The 21,036-nt window shown below is 48.4% G+C and overlaps 1 protein-coding gene across 10 annotated transcripts in view; it reads right to left on the reverse strand.

The window, feature by feature from the left end:
• The window catches only part of LOC121546157 (E3 ubiquitin-protein ligase UBR4-like), a 163,596-nt gene that overhangs the window by 101,916 nt on the left and 40,644 nt on the right, over positions 1 to 21,036 (reverse strand). For 8 of the 10 annotated variants that reach the window (XM_045209501.1, XM_045209504.1, XM_045209503.1 and 5 more), the window contains exons 17-35: positions 18,265 to 18,434; positions 17,097 to 17,256; positions 16,293 to 16,418; positions 15,926 to 16,064; positions 12,365 to 12,447; positions 11,709 to 11,837; positions 9,955 to 10,137; positions 8,862 to 8,984; positions 8,403 to 8,632; positions 8,042 to 8,160; positions 7,824 to 7,921; positions 3,987 to 4,144; positions 3,570 to 3,776; positions 3,268 to 3,369; positions 3,015 to 3,115; positions 2,646 to 2,800; positions 473 to 693; positions 246 to 297; positions 1 to 131 (exon numbers count right to left, since the gene is read on the reverse strand). The exon at positions 1 to 131 is cut by the window's left edge and continues 61 nt beyond it. In XM_045209501.1, the coding sequence (XP_045065436.1) occupies positions 1 to 131; positions 246 to 297; positions 473 to 693; positions 2,646 to 2,800; positions 3,015 to 3,115; positions 3,268 to 3,369; positions 3,570 to 3,776; positions 3,987 to 4,144; positions 7,824 to 7,921; positions 8,042 to 8,160; positions 8,403 to 8,632; positions 8,862 to 8,984; positions 9,955 to 10,137; positions 11,709 to 11,837; positions 12,365 to 12,447; positions 15,926 to 16,064; positions 16,293 to 16,418; positions 17,097 to 17,256; positions 18,265 to 18,434 (2,687 nt within the window). The remainder of the gene's footprint in view (positions 132 to 245; positions 298 to 472; positions 694 to 2,645; positions 2,801 to 3,014; positions 3,116 to 3,267; positions 3,370 to 3,569; positions 3,777 to 3,986; positions 4,145 to 7,823; positions 7,922 to 8,041; positions 8,161 to 8,402; positions 8,633 to 8,861; positions 8,985 to 9,954; positions 10,138 to 11,708; positions 11,838 to 12,364; positions 12,448 to 15,925; positions 16,065 to 16,292; positions 16,419 to 17,096; positions 17,257 to 18,264; positions 18,435 to 21,036) is intronic. The other 2 variants (XM_045209505.1, XM_045209496.1) reach the window with 1 other exon arrangement.

Consider the following 21,036-nt stretch of genomic DNA (forward strand, 5'->3'; position numbering starts at 1 on the left):
ACCTCCACAGCCTTCTCCTCTCCGTCCACCAGCAGCACAGAGGAGCCCTGACCACTGCCCTGTCTCAGGGCGTTCATCACGTCAGCCAGGTAGGAGATGATGTGACAGCAGCCCTCCAGCATACTGCCATGCTGACAGGGGAAAACATACGAGTCAGAGAGGTTGTTTAACCGGGGTGACGGGGCAGTTCAGTGAATTCAAAATATAAAACCTTTTCTTTCTTATTTGAATAAATGATTACTTACTTTGCCCTGGGACACTTTCTCCACAACGTCCTTCTGGATCAGGTACTTTTTACTGCAGAAAAAAAAAGAGAATCATTATAATGCTACTGAATCTAACTGTGTATTTACACATCAATTACCATCATACATATCTATTTAGTTTACTAATAGCATTCCCGTCACAATTCCACACATCGTGAAGCAAAAAAAAACAACTTAAAATGATATTATCGTTACGAATCGCTTACCATCTGGTCAGCCAGTCGATGGCGGCACGGTGCAGCTGCAGATGCCCCGCCCCCTGACCGGCGCTGGCCAGGGTCGCCATGATCCCCATGAGTTCCGGGAAGCCCGCTCCGTCCCCATTGGCCAGCATATCTGTTGCCATGGGGATGAGGGAGGAGAGCAGGACGGTGCACACACCCTCACCCACCTGGCTGTTGTCCCTGACGATGTGCGTGGTGAGCACCTGGAGAACATCTAAAACGGTTAGTTCTGACCAACCAAAATCGGTTTGGTCGATAGGTGTTAGTTATTGACGATAATCCACTTAAGGCCTTTTCACACTGCGCTACCCTTAGCCCCAAGTTAAGACTGGACTGGCCTTGTGCTAGCTTAGCCCGTGTTCACACAGGCAGGGCTAACTGAAACCAACTTTCACTCTTCTGGCTAGCCCCAAAATGTTTGTGCTAATTTGGCGTTTGTCCCATTTTGTGAATTATTGGTTGGTGAGCGGACCCCAGACCTCACAATGGGTTCTATAACTGATTCAAGTATTTTTAGCCAGATCCTATAATTGGTATGTCGAATTTGATGTTCCTTTTGATGGCGTAGAATGCCCTTCCTTGCCTCGTCTCTCAGATCGTTCACAGCTTTGTGGAAGTTACCCGTGGCGCGGATGTTTAGGCCGAAGTATGTATAGTTTTTTGTGTGCTCTAGGGCAACTGGACCTTTTTTGGAACACCATTATTTTTGTCTTACTGAAATTTACTGTCAGGGCCCAGGTCTGACAGAATCTCTGCAGAAGATCTAGGTGCTGCTGTAGGCCCTCCTTGGTTGGGGACAGAAGCACCAGATCATCAGCAAACAGTAGACATTTGACTTCGGATTCTAGTAGGGTGAGGCCGGGTGCTGCAGACTGTTCTAGTGCCCTCGCCAATTCGTTGATATAGATTGGTTCCAAATATTGGGGAAGATGCCAGAGCTGAGGATGATGTTGAAGTATACCAATTGGAATTTGTGATCTGTATATTTTATCATTTCATTTAGGATATCATCAACACCAGCCAATGGTTCTTTGTCTCCCCCTCTGATCATGCTTACAGTGAGGGAAAAAAGTATTTGATCCCCTGCTGTTTTTGTACGTTTGCCCACTGACAAAGACATGGTCAGTCTATAATTTTAATGGTAGGTTTATTTGAACAGCGAGAGACAGAATAACAACAAAAAAATCCAAGAAAACGCATGTCAAAAATGTTATAAATGTATTTGCATTTTAATGAGGGAAATTGTAAATCGCTCTGGATTAATGAGGGAAACTGTAAGTCGCTCTGGATAAATGACTAAAATGTAAATGTAATTGAGCTACAGAGGACCACAGCATATACAGTATAATATAGCACATGATAAATATCATCCCACTACTCAAAACCCTGCTCCAGAGCAGGGCCAGCTAGCCCCTGTACCCACTTTAAAATGTGCAAGTGTGAATACTCCCTTGGCCCCGGGCTAACAGCTCCCTTAGCCTGGGGCTAACAGCTCCCTTAGCCTCGGGGCTAACAGCTCCCTTAGCCCGGGGCTAACAGCTCCCTTAGCCTGGGGCTAACAGCTCCCTTAGCCCGGGGCTAACAGCTCCCTTGGCCTCGGGCTAACAGCTCCCTTAGCCTCGGGCTAACAGCTCCCTTAGCCCGGGGCTAACAGCTCCCTTGGCCTCAGGCTAACAGCTCCCTTAGCTAGGGGCTAACAGCTCCCTTAGCCCGGGGCTAACAGCTCCCTTAGCCCGGGGCTAACAGCTCCCTTAGCCCGGGGCTAACAGCTCCCTTAGCCCGGGGCTAACAGCTCCCTTAGCCCGGGGCTAACAGCTCCCTTGGCCTCAGGCTAACAGCTCCCTTAGCCCGGGGCTAACAGCTCCCTTAGCCAGGGGCTAACAGCTCCCTTAGCCCGGGGCTAACAGCTCCCTTAGCCCGGGGCTAACAGCTCCCTTAGCCCGGGGCTAACAGCTCCCTTAGCCCGGGGCTAACAGCTCCCTTAGCCCGGGGCTAACAGCTCCCTTGGCCCGGGGCTAAGTGCAGTGTGAACAATGGCTTTAAAGTATGCACGATAATCCACGAGGAAAGTAAACCCCCATTATAGGGGTACAAACATAATACAGTTTAAATGTCGACTAGGTCTGGAGAAATGTTTTTGTGATGACACACACACCTGTAGCAGTGCCCTGTTCTCCAGGTGCTCCGAGTCCTTGGGTGGCGTGGCCGTCATGCGGGTGAGCCACGCCTGCAGCCGGGACGGCTCCACACACGCCAGCTGGGCCAGGGAACCACACAGACACAGCAGGCTGGGGTTGGGACTCTTCTCCGCTGGGTTTGGAATAAGCAAGGAGAGGTTTAAGGATATGAAAAAGAGATGGTAGAACTGAAATGCTCACGGAAGGAACTTGGAGAGATTTGAGTCAAAAGGGTTTAAAAATCAAGATTAGGATGAACACTCAAGTCTCTGGTTGTTCAATATGGACAACACATTGGCCTGGGAGGCCTTTAGGATTTGGAAACAGAGGAGTGATGGTAAACGTACTGAGCTGGAAGAGTTTGGTGAAGAATCTTAGCACCCGGTTGCAGAATTTAGCAGAAAGGTTTTCATTGGCTGTAGCCATCATGATCTGGACCAGTTCTCCGCTGAGAGACAAACAAGAGAGAATGCTAAGACCGTTGACTGCAACATGGCTTATTCTGTTATTGTGTGGTGGAGAACACATTCATCATCCCCTGTGGGAATTGAACCCACGATCTCGGTGTTGGTAGCGCCACGCTCTAACCCACTGACGCACCTGAAGGAGAAGAACTCTTCCATGGCCTTGCATACTTGGTTGCTCTCCAGCTGCCTCTCCAGGTACTGTAGACAGTCCTCCAACACAGACTCATCCAGACCACTGAGACAAACAGAGACACATTCAACCATTACTGGGGCGTGAATCGCTTTGAATAGATCTCAACCGACTTTGTAACTCTGTTGTGGGTACATGTAACCATTCTTCTAAGCCAAAATGCTCAAGCCCTGTCGTGTTCATTAGGGGATCGTTGATGTAAAGCAATCGTTAAAAAGCTCGGGGTCAAAGTTTCAAAGTCTCACCTGTTGGGGTCGGAGTGGTTGGCGATGATGTTGTAGCATCCTGTGACCAGTCTCTGGTAGACGCGGGCCAGGAAGGTTTCGGAATCAGCGGGGCCCAGGATACGCTCCAGGGAGGTAGAGCAGATCTCAGCCACGCTCTCCGTGCTGCTCTCCAAGAGGAGGGGGAGCAGGGTACGCACAACCTGGGGAGCGTTCAACTCCTCAGTCCTGGAGGGGGGGTGGGGGGGGTGGGGGGAGAAGAGCGAGACAGAGAGTTAGTGTTGCTCACTAGGAGGAGAGGTTCAACTCCTCAGTCCTGGATGGGGGGGGGTCAGAGAGAACCACATCACTCAACCACTTCAAATACTACCAGCAATGTCTACAATAGCCTAATTTCCGGTACTGCACAAAATTCTAATTGCTCGGAGAGTAACTTACACTATGAGGTCTCCGGTGAGGCGTACCAGAGAGAGCAGGATGTGTTTGAGAGAGGAGGCCAGGGCCAGGGACTGGTTACTGAGCGTGCTCAGATGAGCTGCTTGGATGGCACTGATGTAGCTCTCAGACGGGATGGTGTCGTTGGCAAACGCATTCCGCTGAGAGAAGAGACAGACAAGTTAGTCGGACACGTCATTATTCTCAAACGCCTCCACTGCGAACCCAGACGTTTCACAGTTTTGTTGTAGCCCTGACCTGGCACGCCTGATTAATCTAATCCTGGGTTTGATGATGAATTAACAAGTTGAATCAGGTATGCTAGCTCTGGAATACATCAACTACATGGAACCACTGGGGGTACCAAAGGAAAGGTTAGAGAAATCAATCAATCATGTAATTTAATCAATGAGTCAGTCATTATGCTGAGGGGGAACACAAAACACAATAGACAAGTCAGACAGATATGCTGTGTTACACATGTACACTGGGGGGGTACATACAGAACACGGGGGGGTACATACAGAACACGGGGGGGTACATACAGAACACGGGGGGGTACATACAGAACACTGGGGGTACATACAGAACACTGGGGGTACATACAGAACACTGGGGGTACATACAGAACACTGGGGGGTACATACAGAACACTGGGGGGTACATACAGAACACGGGGGGGTACATACAGAACACTGGGGGGTACATACAGAACACTGGGGGTACATACAGAACACTGGGGGGTACATACAGAACACTGGGGGGTACATACAGAACACGGGGGGGTACATACAGAACACTGGGGGTACACACAGAACACTGGGGGGTACACACAGAACACTGGGGGGTACATACAGAACACGGGGGGTACATACAGAACACTGGGGGTACATACAGAACACGGGGGTACATACAGAACACGGGGGGTACATACAGAACACTGGGGGGTACATACAGAACACGGGGGGTACATACAGAACACTGGGGGTACACACAGAACACTGGGGGGTACACACAGAACACTGGGGGTACACACAGAACACTGGGGGGTACATATAGAACACTGGGGGTACACACAGAACACTGGGGGGTACATATAGAACACTGGGGGGGTACATACAGAACACTGGGGGGTACATACAGAACACTGGGGGGTACATACAGAACACTGGGGGGTACATACAGAACACTGGGGGGGTACATACAGAACACTGGGGGGCTACATACAGAACACTGGGGGGTACATACAGAACACTGGGGGTACATACAGAACACTGGGGGGTACATATAGAACACTGGGGGGGTACATATAGAACACTGGGGGGTACATATAGAACACTGGGGGTACATACAGAACACTGGGGGTACATATAGAACACTGGGGGTACATATAGAACACTGGGGGGGTACATATAGAACACTGGGGGGGTACATATAGAACACTGGGGGGTACATACAGAACACTGGGGGCTACATACAGAACACTGGGGGGTACATATAGAACACTGGGGGGGTACATATAGAACACTGGGGGGTACATATAGAACACTGGGGGGTACACACAGAACACTGGGGGGTACATATAGAACACTGGGGGGTACATACAGAACACTGGGGGGGTACATACAGAACACTGGGGGGGTACATACAGAACACTGGGGGGGTACATACAGAACACTGGGGGCTACATACAGAACACTGGGGGTACATACAGAACACTGGGGGGTACATACAGAACACTGGGGGTACATACAGAACACTGGGGGGTACATACAGAACACTGGGGGCTACATACAGAACACTGGGGGGTACATACAGAACACTGGGGGGTACATATAGAACACTGGGGGGTACATATAGAACACTGGGGGTACATATAGAACACTGGGGGTACATACAGAACACTGGGGGTACATATAGAACACTGGGGGGTACATACAGAACACTGGGGGGTACATATAGAACACTGGGGGGGTACATATAGAACACTGGGGGGTACATACAGAACACTGGGGGGCTACATACAGAACACTGGGGGTACATATAGAACACTGGGGGTACATATAGAACACTGGGGGTACATACAGAACACTGGGGGGTACACACAGAACACTGGGGGGTACATACAGAACACTGGGGGTACATACAGAACACTGGGGGTACATACAGAACACTGGGGGGTACATACAGAACACTGGGGGTACACACAGAACACTGGGGGGTACACATAGAACACTGGGGGGTACATACAGAACACTGGGGGCTACATACAGAACACTGGGGGGGTACATATAGAACACTGGGGGGGTACATATAGAACACTGGGGGGTACACACAGAACACTGGGGGGTACACACAGAACACTGGGGGTACACACAGAACACTGGGGGGTACATATAGAACACTGGGGGTACACACAGAACACTGGGGGGGTACATATAGAACACTGGGGGGTACATACAGAACACTGGGGGGTACATACAGAACACTGGGGGTACATACAGAACACTGGGGGGTACATACAGAACACTGGGGGCTACATACAGAACACTGGGGGGTACATACAGAACACTGGGGGTACATACAGAACACTGGGGGGTACATATAGAACACTGGGGGGTACATATAGAACACTGGGGGTACATATAGAACACTGGGGGTACATACAGAACACTGGGGGGTACATATAGAACACTGGGGGGTACATATAGAACACTGGGGGGTACATATAGAACACTGGGGGGTACATATAGAACACTGGGGGTACATACAGAACACTGGGGGCTACATACAGAACACTGGGGGGTACATATAGAACACTGGGGGTACATATAGAACACTGGGGGTACATACAGAACACTGGGGGGTACACACAGAACACTGGGGGGTACATACAGAACACTGGGGGGTACATACAGAACACTGGGGGGTACATACAGAACACTGGGGGGTACATACAGAACACTGGGGGTACACACAGAACACTGGGGGGTACACATAGAACACTGGGGGCTACATACAGAACACTGGGGGCTACACACAGAACACTGGGGGGTACATATAGAACACTGGGGGGGTACATATAGAACACTGGGGGGTACACACAGAACACTGGGGGGTACACACAGAACACTGGGGGGTACACACAGAACACTGGGGGGTACATATAGAACACTGGGGGGTACACACAGAACACTGGGGGGTACATATAGAACACTGGGGGTACATACAGAACACTGGGGGGTACATACAAAACACTGGGGGTACATACAGAACACTGGGGGGTACATACAGAACACTGGGGGGTACACACAGAACACTGGGGGGTACATACAGAACACCGGGGGGGGGGTACATACAGAACACTGGGGGGTACACACAGAACACTGGGGGTACATCCAGAACACTGGGGGGTACACACAGAACACTGGGGGGCTACATACAGAACACTGGGGGGCTACATACAGAACACTGGGGGGTACATACAGAACACTGGGGGTACATACAGAACACTGGGGGTACATATAGAACACCGGGGGGTACATACAGAACACTGGGGGTACATACAGAACACCGGGGGTACATACAGAACACCGGGGAGGTACATACAGAACACTGGGGGGTACATACAGAACACTGGGGGGTACATACAGAACACTGGGGGGTACATACAGAACACTGGGGGGTACATACAGAACACTGGGGGTGTACATACAGAACACCGGGGGGTACATACAGAACACTGGGGGTACATACAGAACACTGGGGGGTACATACAGAACACTGGGGGTACATACAGAACACTGGGGGGGTACATACAGAACACGGGGGGGTACATACCCATGAGCCGATGTTAGGAAACTCGTTGGTGTGGATATTGTTCCAGGTGTCACACAGTGTCTGGACGGCTGAGGGCAGGTTCTGCATCACATTCTGACCTGAAGAAACACACAGTTGTTGGAGTGAGAGAAGGGACCCGTCTCAGTTTGGAAACAGAAGACATTAACTAGGTATTGCTGACTAGAATGAGCCCAAACCATAAGCCCAGTAGTACGTACCGAGCAGGTTGGCTTTGCAGCGCATGGAGCCTATGGACAGCACTGCGGCGTAACCCTGGAGTTTAGCCTCTGACAGCTTGTTCTCTCCTTCCTCGGGTAGGCTCATGAGAAGGTAGGACCTGGGACACACAGAACAGTCAGTCATCATTGCCCAAATACAACAACAAGACATTTTCAGGATGGAAAGAACATCCTTTTTTTTTTTTTTTTTTTGCGTGTGTGTGAATTGAACCCACGACTTGTGTTGCTTGTCCCAAGCTCGTACCAATTGAGCCGATTATTTGTAGCCTGAGTTTTTCTGCCCCACTAGAGAACAAAGTCTGAGTCAAGCTTTAGAGAGAGGATAGTGGATCGTTCTCACCTGGTGAAGGCTGTGTACACGTCTATGAGCTGCAGCGTAGCAGGCAGCAGGTTCTTGGTGATCTCTGAGGACTTGTGAGGGTCAGTCTCTGCGGCTACCTTGGAGAAGTGTTCGTCCAAGGACACATGGACCTTAGAGATGACCGCGTCCAGAGTATAGATGGCCTGTAGGGAGGGGACCTGGTGCAAGGCCAGGATGGAGCTGTGGTCCACACAGGAGAACGCTGAGATCTATAGAAGAGAGGAAGGTTACACATAGACATACACATTAGGGCTGGCTATGAACTGGAATCAATATTAAGATTATCAAATCATTTGTAGCAAATCTGAAAATAATATGATGGCGTAACTGTACTGAGCATTGAAATGCAAATTTAAAAAGACATCTCACAAACAAACCCACCAACAGTTCATATACAGTATGTTCAAACATGCACTGCACACAGTCTCTCACACCCACCTGTCTAGCGATGTAATCTTCAGCCAGCTCCACGTCATACTTGACAGTGCTGCACTTGGAGGAAGCCGCCTCGATCAGAGACGTAGCTTGGTCTTCCTTCATTCCCTGAGTCACCAGGTGCTCCTGAGATTGAGGAGAGAAAACAGAAGAATTGAAAAAGCAGAAACAACTTTTTAACAGTCATCATTTTTCATTCCAGTTTAATCCAACAGGTGGTTTATCAATCCACAAGGGCTTAGATGGAATCAACATTGTTGAAATCATACCAAATATAGTTACAAAACATGAACAGCTACCTATACTTTTATCAATTACATATGAAGACAACAGCTGTTAAGATATTGAAGAAAAAACAAGACAGTAGCTTGTCTGAGGGGAGTGACTGGCTGACCGATTGGCTGGCTGGCTGATTGGCTGGCTGGCTGATTGACTAGCTGGCTGGCTAGCTGACTAACTGGCTGGCTGGCTGGCTGGCTAGCTAGCTGACTGGCTGACTGGCTGACTGGCTGGCTGGCTGGCTGGCTGGCTAGCTGACTGGCTGACTGGCTGGCTGGCTGACTAGCTGACTGGCTGGCTGGCTAGCTGACTAACTGACTGGCTAGCTGACTGGCTGACTGGCTGGCTGGCTGGCTGGCTAGCTGACTAACTGACTGGCTAGCTGACTGGCTGACTGGCTGGCTGGCTGGCTGACTAGCTGACTGGCTGACTGCCTGGCTGGCTGACTAGCTGGCTGGCTGGCTAGCTGACTGGCTAGCTGACTGGCTGACTAGCTGGCTGGCTAGCTGACTGGCTGACTAGCTGACTGGCTAGCTGACTGGCTAGCTGACTGGCTGACTGGCTGACTAGCTGGCTGGCTAGCTGACTGGCTGACTAGCTGACTGGCTAGCTGGCTAGCTGGCTGGCTGGCTAGCTGACTGGCTAGCTGGCTAGCTGGCTGACTAGCTGCCTAACTGGCTGGCTGGCTAGCTGGCTGGCTGGCTGGCTAGCTGGCTGGCTAGCTGACTAGCTGGCTGGCTAGCTGACTGGCTGGCTGACTAACTGGCTGGTTGGCTGACTAGCGGACTGGCTAGCTGACTGACTTGGGGCCACAGACCTTGATCCAGTTGACGTATGTGGTGACTCTGAGTCGTGAGGACCAGCGCAGGGTGTGGAGGATGTCACTCTCGCTAGGCTCTCCTAGGCCCTCCTTCAGCTGCTCCACGTAGGCCTTAGAGGGGGGCAGGACCCCCAGGATCCTCCACAGCACCAGGAAGTAGTACTGCAGGGAGCACGCCTCCTGGGAACAGACAGGAGACATGGGTTGTGAATGTTCCATTCAGAGGGTGAATGGGCAAGACAAAAGATTTAAGTGCCTTCATTTACATACATTTACGTCATTTAGCAGACGCTCTTATCCAGAGCGACTTACATTATTATTATTTTTTTCATACCCCCTGTGGGAATCGAACCCACAAGCCTGGCGTTGCAAACGCCATGCTCTATCAACTGAGCTACATCCCTGCCGGCCATTCCCTCCCCTACCCTGGACGACGCTGGGCCAATTGCGCACCGCCCCATGGGTCTCCCGGTCACGGCCGGCTACGACAGAGCCTGGATTCGAACCAGGATCTCTAGCAGCACAGCTAGCACTGCGATGCAGTGCCTTAGACCACTGCGCCTTCGAATGGGGTATGGTAGTAGGTGCCAGGCGCACCGGTTTGTGTTAAGAACTGCAACGCTGCTGGGTTTTCCACGCTCAACAGTTTCCCGTGTGTATCAACAATGGTCCACCACCCAAAGGGACATCCAGCCAACTTCACACAACCGGGGGAAGCATTGGAGTCAACATGGGCCAGCATCCCTGTGGAACGCTTTCGACACCTTGTAGAGTCCATGCCCCGACGAACTGAGACTGTTCTGAGGGCAAAATGGGTGTGCAACTCAATATTAGAAAGGTGTTCTTAATGTTTGATATACTCAGTGTATATGCATCTCACTATGAGACACTTGCTAAACGCCCCAATTGCCAGAGGGGGGGGGGAAGCCCTGTTCCTGAGAAGCCTGTTGTGGTAACGTACCGGATCCATCCTGCTCAACTCCAGCGTCGACGACTGTATGCTCCAGAGAAGGCGCAGTGACATCCAGACGACAGAACCTCACAAGGTGTGAGCACAAGCCACAGCACTGAGATGCCTCTGAACAGTGCCCATGATGTAGCAATTCCTCTAGTGGAATGCGCCCGGACACCCAGGGGAAACTGCTGTACGCCTTGGCAGTAGCCTCCACCATCCAGTGGGAGAGGCGTTGTTTGGACAAAGCAGGGTTGGGCAAAGCAAACAAACAGTTGATCACACCTTCAGAACGGCCTCGTCCTGTCCATGTAGATGCACAGGGCGCACACCGGACAGAACGTGTTCAGGCGCAGCTGCTCTCGGGAAGACAACGAATGGAAAGAGATCAGCGGCTTGACTACTGTACGTCACGGTAATGACATTAGGACGTCTCGTAATCTTGGAGTAGATCGGTGGCAAACTGAGTACACGATGAACCGAGAGGGCGAGGTCGATAACGTGCTTGGCCGTGGGCAACAGAGCCGTCTTGAGATCCGCCGTCTCCAGGGTTTCAAAGCGATCGCCCGTGAGCGCATCCAGAACCAGCGGCAATTCCACGATTGGGCAAGAGGCTTGGAGACCGGACGGAGACGGCGCCTCCCCTTCATAAAAACGACGAACCAGGGGGGTAACACCCGATTGGCAACACAGGGAAACAACAGCGTTAGTTCCGCTAACGGTCGTGTGTGTGTGTGTGTGTGTGTGTGTGTGTGTGTGTGTGTGTGTGTGTGTGTGTGTGCGCGCGCTCCTTCCTCACCATAGGTGTGATGGGTTTGTTTTCCTGTCTCCTGGCTGTATCAAACTGCGAGCCGGCAGACAGCAGGGAGACCAGACAGGCGTAAAGCTCATTATACTTCACCGCTCCGTTGAACAGCTTCTGGAAAACCTGGACCAAAATAAAACACATGGCACATTACATTTACATATTACATTTACGTCATTTAGCAGACGCTCTTATCCAGAGCGACTTACAGTTAGTGAGTGGTAGAACATGGCATTGCAAACGCCATGTTCTACCAACTGAGCTACACCCCTGCCGGCCATTCCCTCCCCTACCCTGGACGACGCTGGGCCAATTGTGCGCCGCCCCATTGGTCTCCCGGTCGCGGCCGGTTACGACAGAGCCTGGATTCGAACCAGGATCTCTAGTGACACAGCTTACACTGCGCTGCAGTGCCTTAGACCACTGCGCCACTCGGGGTCTAAGGCACTGCAGCGGCACATTTAACTCATATCCTTCAGGTTTAATGCTTCATGACTTGTTATGAGAGCGTATGAGCCTTAATAATGTCTTATTATGAGCCTTTTAATACGCTGTGTCTCTATATATCTTTCATCCTGGGTGTTAAAAGAGGAGAGATTTAAACAGTAGCCCAATGGGTTCCCAGTTGGAGGTTTGACGTGGAGTTTCACCTTGCTGTCGAGTCTGCTTCGGTCGTCCTCTGATGCTTCAGGTGACAGGAGGCAGTAGAATTTGGGCTGCACTACCGTGGAATCTAACGAAGAAGAACAACAAGCATTAAAAACTCTGTTACACCCAGATACAGGAGTTATGCCATGCTTTACTCAATACAGATACATGAGTTATGTCATGCTTTACTCAATACAGATACATGAGTTATGTCATGCTTTACTCAATACAGATACAGGAGTTATGTCATGCTTTACTCAATACAGATACAGGAGTTATGCCATGCTTTACTCAATACAGATACAGGAGTTATGTCATGCTTTACTCAATACAGATACAGGCGTTATGTCATGCTTTACTCAATACAGATACAGGAGTTATGCCATGCTTTACTCAATACAGATACAGGCGTTATGTCATGCTTTACTCAATACAGATACAGGAGTTATGTCATGCTTTACTCAATACAGATACAGGAGTTATGCCATGCTTTACTCAATACAGATACAGGCGTTATGTCATGCTTTACTCAATACAGATACAGGAGTTATGCCATGCTTTACTCAATACAGATACAGGAGTTATGTCATGCTTTACTCAATACAGATACAGGAGTTATGTCATGCTTTACTCAATACAGATACAGGAGTTATGCCATGCTTTACTCAATACAGATACAGGAGTTATGCCATGCTTTACTCAATACAGATACAGGAGTTATGCCATGCTTTACTCAATACAGATACAGGAGTTATGTCATGCTTTACTCAATACAGATACAGGAGTTATGTCATGCTTTACTCAATACAGATACAGGAGTTATGCCATGCTTTACTCAATACAGATACAGGAGTTATGCCATGCTTTACTCAATACAGATACAGGAGTTATGTCATGCTTTACTCAATACAGATACAGGAGTTATGCCATGCTTTACTCAATACAGATACAGGAGTTATGCCATGCTTTACTCAATACAGATACAGGAGTTATGTCATGCTTTACTCAATACAGATACAGGAGTTATGTCATGCTTTACTCAATACAGATACAGGAGTTATGCCATGCTTTACTCAATACAGATACAGGAGTTATGTCATGCTTTACTCAATACAGATACAGGAGTTATGTCATGCTTTACTCAATACAGATACAGGCGTTATGTCATGCTTTACTCAATACAGATACAGGAGTTATGCCATGCTTTACTCAATACAGATACAGGAGTTATGCCATGCTTTACTCAATACAGATACAGGCGTTATGTCATGCTTTACTCAATACAGATACAGGAGTTATGTCATGCTTTACTCAATACAGATACAGGAGTTATGCCATGCTTTACTCAATACAGATACAGGAGTTATGCCATGCTTTACTCAATACAGATACAGGCGTTATGTCATGCTTTACTCAATACAGATACAGGCGTTATGTCATGCTTTACTCAATACAGATACAGGAGTTATGTCATGCTTTACTCAATACAGATACAGGAGTTATGCCATGCTTTACTCAATACAGATACAGGAGTTATGCCATGCTTTACTCAATACAGATACAGGAGTTATGCCATGCTTTACTCAATACAGATACAGGCGTTATGTCATGCTTTACTCAATACAGATACAGGAGTTATGCCATGCTTTACTCAATACAGATACAGGAGTTATGCCATGCTTTACTCAATACAGATACAGGAGTTATGCCATGCTTTACTCAATACAGATACAGGAGTTATGCCATGCTTTACTCAATACAGATACAGGCGTTATGTCATGCTTTACTCAATACAGATACAGGAGTTATGCCATGCTTTACTCAATACAGATACAGGAGTTATGCCATGCTTTACTCAATACAGATACAGGAGTTATGCCATGCTTTACTCAATACAGATACAGGAGTTATGTCATGCTTTACTCAACCATTCTGTGATTGATGAAAACAAGTCTACAACCATCTTGAAGGTGACAAAGTAAATCCTTCTCTAGGGTTAGAACTGATACAGACGGGTAGAGCTGGGACGACAGACCAACAATGACTGATACAGACGGGTAGAGCTGGGACGACAGACCAACAATGACTGATACAGACGGGTAGAGCTGGGACGACAGACCAACAATGACTGATACAGACGGGTAGAGCTGGGACGACAGACCAACAATGACTGATACAGACGGGTAGAGCTGGGACGACAGACCAACAATGACTGATACCGACCGAACATATAGAGGACTTTTTTTTTGACTGATTATAACAATAAGTAGCCTTCACTAGAAGAATGTAATTCGTCTGCTAATAAGGGTTATTGCTAACTGGACAATTAATAGCCACAACATTCAAAGATAGTAGCTTTAAGGGGAATATAAAAAAAAGTAACTGGTTCACATTAATGTTCCCCTCCTGTAGCTCAGTTGGTAGAGCATGGCGCTTGCAACGCCAGGGCTGTGGGTTCGATTCCCACGGGGGGCCAGTATGACATTTTTTTTTATATATATGTATGCACTCACTAACTGTAAGTCGCTCTGGATAAGAGTGTCTGCTAAATCACTAAAATGTAAATGTAAAATGTTATAAATGTATTGTTCAATTTATCATTATCATAATTCAGTCAATTTATCGTGATATGGATTTTTGTCCATACCGCCCAGATCTACAGATGGGGTATTTTATTTATTTATTTTTACCTTTATTTAACTAGGCAAGTCAGTTAAGAACAAATTCTTATTTACAATGACGGCCTACACCGGCCAAACCCGGACGACGCTGGGCCAATTGTGCGCCGCCCTATGGGACTCCCAATCACGGCCGGTTGTGATACAGCCTGGAATCGAACCAGTGGGTCTGTAGTGACGCCTCAAGCACTGAGATGCAGTGCCTTAGACCGCTGCATTAGTTAGCTTACATCAGTTAGCTTACTTTATGCAGTGCCTTAGACCGCTGCATTAGTTAGCTTACATCAGTTAGCTTACTTTATGCAGTGCCTTAGACCGCTGCATTAGTTAGCTTACATCAGTTAGCTTACTTATGCAGTGCCTTAGACCGCTGCATTAGTTAGCTTACATCAGTTAGCTTACTTATGCAGTGCCTTAGACCGCTGCATTAGTTAGCTTACATCAGTTAGCTTACTTATGCAGTGCCTTAGACCGCTGCATTAGTTAGCTTACATCAGTTAGCTTACTTATGCAGTGCCTTAGACCGCTGCATTAGTTAGCTTACATCAGTTAGCTTACTTATGCAGTGCCTTAGACCGCTGCATTAGTTAGCTTACATCAGTTAGCTTACTTATGCAGTGCCTTAGACCGCTGCATTAGTTAGCTTACATCAGTTAGCTTACTTATGCAGTGCCTTAGACCGCTGCATTAGTTAGCTTACATCAGTTAGCTTACTTATGCAGTGCCTTAGACCGCTGCATTAGTTAGCTTACATCAGTTAGCTTACTTATGCAGTGCCTTAGACCGCTGCATTAGTTAGCTTACATCAGTTAGCTTACTTATGCAGTGCCTTAGACCGCTGCGCCACTCGGTATTCCCCTTTAAAACAGGAAGTCCTTGACTTACTCCTACCTGCCGAGCAGTGCTTGGACCAGTTCTCCTCCACCTCTTTAAAGACGCAGTAGAGAGGCAGGGCGCTGCGTTTGGACCCGTCCTGGACTGAACCCCGGCCTGACCACGGTGGGGTCAGTAGATTGTACTGGACCTGCAAGCAATAGATAGATAGATAGTCACTGTGTTAGGAGGACCTCTTCTGCCCAAAGACCTACTGCAGAAAATGCACTGCAGCCATTAAATAAAAATGTTGGTGGACAATTAAACTCCAAAACATTAGTTTAATTTTAAAAAACAATCCCGGTCACAACACAATTTCTACCAATTCTAAAAACTGCAACCCGACACAAAAAAAGGACTGAGCGGCCGTTCAACCTACCTGTTGGTAGAGGTACATGGGGGCCTTGGAGTAATGGTGGAGCAGGTAGTCTAGCACCAGCAGCATTCGGGACAGGTTGAGGGGTACGACTCTGAGCTGGGCCTCCTGGTGTTGGGGACCCGCCACCTGAGAGGACAGGACGTTGGACCTTATTAAATCGCCAAAGGGAAAAATAGTGCCTGACATAGAATAAAAGCTTGCAGTGTCACACATAATAATAATAATAATGATAATAATAATAATAATATGCCATTTAGCAGACGCTTTTATCCAAAGCGACTTACAGTCAGTTTTTTTTGTGTGTGTGTGTGTGTATGGGTGGTCCCGGGGATCGAACCCACTACCCTGGCGTTACAAGCGCCGTGCTCTACCAGCTGAGCTACAGAGGACCACAATAGTAAGGGTAGCTAGCTAATGCAGTAGATGTCACAGTCGCCGTTGTAGCTAGCATGTTGAATCACGCAAGGAAGAGAGACTTTCCCGACCACAAAGTGACAACTGTTCCCAGACCAAGTCGAAATCGCCACCGGTGGAGCCAGGTGATAATGGGAGTCTCCGAGCCAAAGTACATTTACGTCATTTAGCAGACGCTCTTATCCAGAGCGACTTACAGTTAAGTGCATTCATTATTATTATTATTTTTATTTTTTTCATACTGGCCCCCCCGTGGGAATCGAACCCACAACCCTGGCGTTGCAAACGCCATGCTCTACCAACTGAGCTACATCCCTGCCGGCCATTCCCTCCCCTACCCTGGACGACGCTGGGCCGTCGCACAGTAAGACAAAGTCTAGTGTTAAATACCTCCGTGATGGCCTGGGTGACCAGGGTGAGCACGGCGCGCCTCCCCCGCTCAGACAGGTTGTGGAATACGAGCAGCAGGAGTTGGAGGTGCTCCACGTTTAGGTCCTCGTCACCGGGGACAGAGCCCTGGATGGCGTGCTTCTTCAAGGTGCCCACAAACCTAGAGGGAAGAAACCTTTGAGTCAGCACAATCCAACTCGAAGGAACACGTTCTTTATTACAGCCTAGGATTTTGTATAGATTTTTTTCCAGACAGGCCGGTTAGAAACGAGATCAGGGGTTAAATAAATAAAATAAAAATAAATTGGTCATTTAGCAGACGCTCTTATCCAGAGCGACTTACAGGAGCAATTAGGGTTAAGTGCCTTGCTCAAGGGCACATCGACAGATTTTTCACCTATTCGGCTCGGGGATTAGAACCAGCGACCTTTCGGTTACTGGCACAACGCTCTTAACCATTAAGCTACCTGCCGCACTGGGTTAGATGTAGGAGGCAGGCAGCACAGGTAGGAAGCGGACAGACATTGGCTGGTGTGGGACTGTTAGCACTGCGCCAGACTCCAGCACCAAATCACTTTTAGTATCTGTATAAAACGTGTGAAGCTGCTGCCCTGGCTGCTTTACCATCATACACACATACAACATTTAGCTGCACCCCCTTTTGCCCTCAGAAGAGCCTCAGTTCGTCGGGGCATGGACTCTACAAGGTGTCGAAAGCGTTCCACAGGGATGCTGGCCCATGTTGACTCCAATGCTTCCCCCGGTTGTGTGAAGTTGGCTGGATGTCCTTTGGTTGGTGGACCATTGTTGATACACACGGGAAAACTGTTGAGCGTGGAAAAACCCAGCAGTGCTGCAGTTCTTAACTCACACCGGTGCGCCTGGCACCTACTACCGTACCCCGTTCAAAGGCACTTAAATATTTTGTCTTGCTCATTCACCCTCTGCATGGCACGCACACACAATCCATGTCTCAATTGTCTCAGGGCTTAAAAATCCTTCTTTAACCTGTCTCCTCCCCTTCATCTACACTGATTGAAGTGGATTTAACAAGTGACATCAATAAGGGATCATAGACTGACCATGTGAATCCAGGTGAAAGCTGTGTCATGGAAAGAGCAGGTGTACCTACAGTTTAAAAGTGTTTTATTTAATTCTGTGGCTTTACCTCTCCCAGACCTTCATAGACTCAGGCACGTCTGGGTCTCCCTGCAGAGAGGCCTTGTGTTGCCAGATGAGCAGGACTCTGGACAGCACCGACAGGGACTGGGGGTTGATGTACAGGGGCCACGGGCCCTCAGAGAACGGAGCTACGCCCAACTGCTGCAAAAGGGTGTTCTGGGAAAGAGGAAGAAAATAAATATAGCAAGTCTATAGAAAAAAAAAAAAAGTGTTGAGACATTGTAGAAATGCACTTTAAATAAATTGTGATTTTACTAGGCTTCTTGAATGGTATTCATTGGGCAAAAACGTTTCACGATGGCAGAAACGTCATAAAAGGCATCTGGTAAATTAATCCACAAACACAAATATAACTTTATACCGGTATACACTATACAGTGCATTCGGAAAGTATTCAAAACCCTTGACTTTTTCCACATTTTGTTACGTTACAGCCTTATTCGAAAATTAATTAATTAGTTTTTTCCCCTCATCAATCTACACACAATACCCCATAATGACAAAGCAAAAACAGGTAAACTCAGCAAAAAAAGAAAACTGCCCTTTTTCAGGACCCTGTCTTTCAAAGATAAATTTGTGAAAATCCAAATAACTTCACAGATTTTAATTGTAAAGGGTTTAAACACTGTTTCCCATGCTTGTTCAATGAACCATAAACAATTAATGAACATGCACCTGTGGAACGGTCGTTAAGACACTAACAGCTTACAGACGATAGGCAATTAAGGTCAGAGTTATGAAAACTTAGGACACTAAAGAGGACTTTCTACTGACTCTGAAAAACACCAAAAGAAAGATGCCCAGGGTCCCTGCTCATCTGCGTGAATGTGCCTTAGGCATGCTGCAAGGAGGCATGAGGACTGCAGATGTGGCCAGGGCAATAAATTGCAATGTCCATACTGTGAGACGCCTAAGACAGCTCTATAGGGAGACAGGACGCACAGCTGATCGTCCTCGCAGTGGCAGACCACGTGTAACAACACCTGCACAGGATCGGTACATCCGAACATCACACCTGCGGGACAGGTACAGGATGGCAACAACAACTGCCCGAGTTACACCAGGAACGCACAATCCCTCCATCAGTGCTCAGACTGTCCGCAATAGGCTGAGAGAGGCTGGACTGAGGGCTTGTAGGCCTGTTGTAAGGCAGGCCTTCACCAGACATCACCGGCAACAATGTCGCCTATCGGCACAACCCCACCGTGGCTGGACCAGACAGGACTGGCAAAAAGTGCTCTTCACTGACAGGTCACGGTTTTGTCTCACCAGGGGTGATGGTCGGATTCGAGTTTGTCGTCGAATGAATGAGCGTTACACCGAGGCCTGTACTCTGGAGCGGGATCGATTTGGATGTGGAGGGTCCGTCATGGTCTGGGGCGGTGTGTCACAGCATCATCGGACTGAGCTTGTTGTCATTGCAGGCAATCTCAACGCTGTGCGTTACAGGGAAGACATCCTCCTGCCTCATGTGGTACCCTTCCTGCAGGCTCATCCTGACATGACCCTCCAGCATGACAATGCCACCAGCCATACTGCTTGTTCTGAGTGTGATTTCCTGCAAGACAGGAATGTCAGTGTTCTGCCATGGCCAGCGAAGAGCCCGGATCTCAATCCCATTGAGCACATCTGGGACCTGTTGGATCGGAGGGTGAGGGCTAGGGCCAGTCCCCACAGAAAGGTCAGGGAACTTGCAGGTACCTTGGTGGAAGAGTGGGGTAACATCTCACAGCAAGAACTGGCAAATCTGGTGCAGTCCATGAGGAGGAGATGCACTGCAGTACTTAATGCAGCTGGTGGCCACACCAGATACTGACTGTTACTTTTCATTTTGACCCGCCCTTTGTTCAGGGACACATTATTCCATTTCTGTTAGTCACATGTCTGTGGAAATTGTTCAGTTTATGTCTCAGTTGTTGAATCTTATTATGTTCACACAAATATTTACACGTTAAGTTTGCTGAAAATAAACGCAGTTGACAGTGAGAGGACGTTTCTTTTTTTGCTGAGTTTAGACATTTTAGTTAATTTATTAAAAACACAAAACCGAAATATCACATTTAAAAAGTATTCAGACCCTTTACTCAGTACTTTGTTGAAGCACCTTTGGCAGCGATTACAGCCTCGAGTCTTCTTGGGTATGACGCTACAAGCTTTGCACACTTGTATTTAGGGTGTTTCTCCCATTCTTCTCTGCAAATCCTCTCAAGCTCTGTCAGGCTACACAGCTACTTTCAGGTCTCTCCAGAGATGTTCGATCGGGTTCAAGTCCGGGCTCTGGCTGGGCCACTCAAGGACATTCAGAGACTTGTCCCGAAGCCACTCCTGCATTGTCTTGGCTGTGTGCTTAGGGCAGTTGTCCTGTTGGAAGGTGAACCTTCGCCCCAGTCTGAGGTCCTGAGCGCTCTGGAGCAGGTTTTCATCAAGGATCTCTCTGTACTTTGCTCCGTTCATCTTTCCCTCGATCCTGACTAGTCTCCCAGTCCCTGCAGCTGAAAAACATCCCCACAGCACGATGATGCCACCACCATGCTTCACCGTAGGGATAGTGCTTGGCATTCTCCCCCGGTTGCTCAGTTTGGCTGGGCAGCCAGCTCTAGGAAAGAGTCTTGGTGGTTCCAAACTTCTTCCATTTAGGAATGATGGAGGCCACTGTGTTCTTTGGGACCTCCAATGCTGCAGAATTGTTTTGGTACCCTTCCCCAGATCTGTGTCTCGACACAATCCTGTCTCGGAGCTCTACGGACATTTCCTTCGA

This window comes from Coregonus clupeaformis, chromosome 30, assembly GCF_020615455.1.
Source record: "Coregonus clupeaformis isolate EN_2021a chromosome 30, ASM2061545v1, whole genome shotgun sequence".
Classification (NCBI taxonomy): domain Eukaryota; kingdom Metazoa; phylum Chordata; class Actinopteri; order Salmoniformes; family Salmonidae; genus Coregonus; species Coregonus clupeaformis.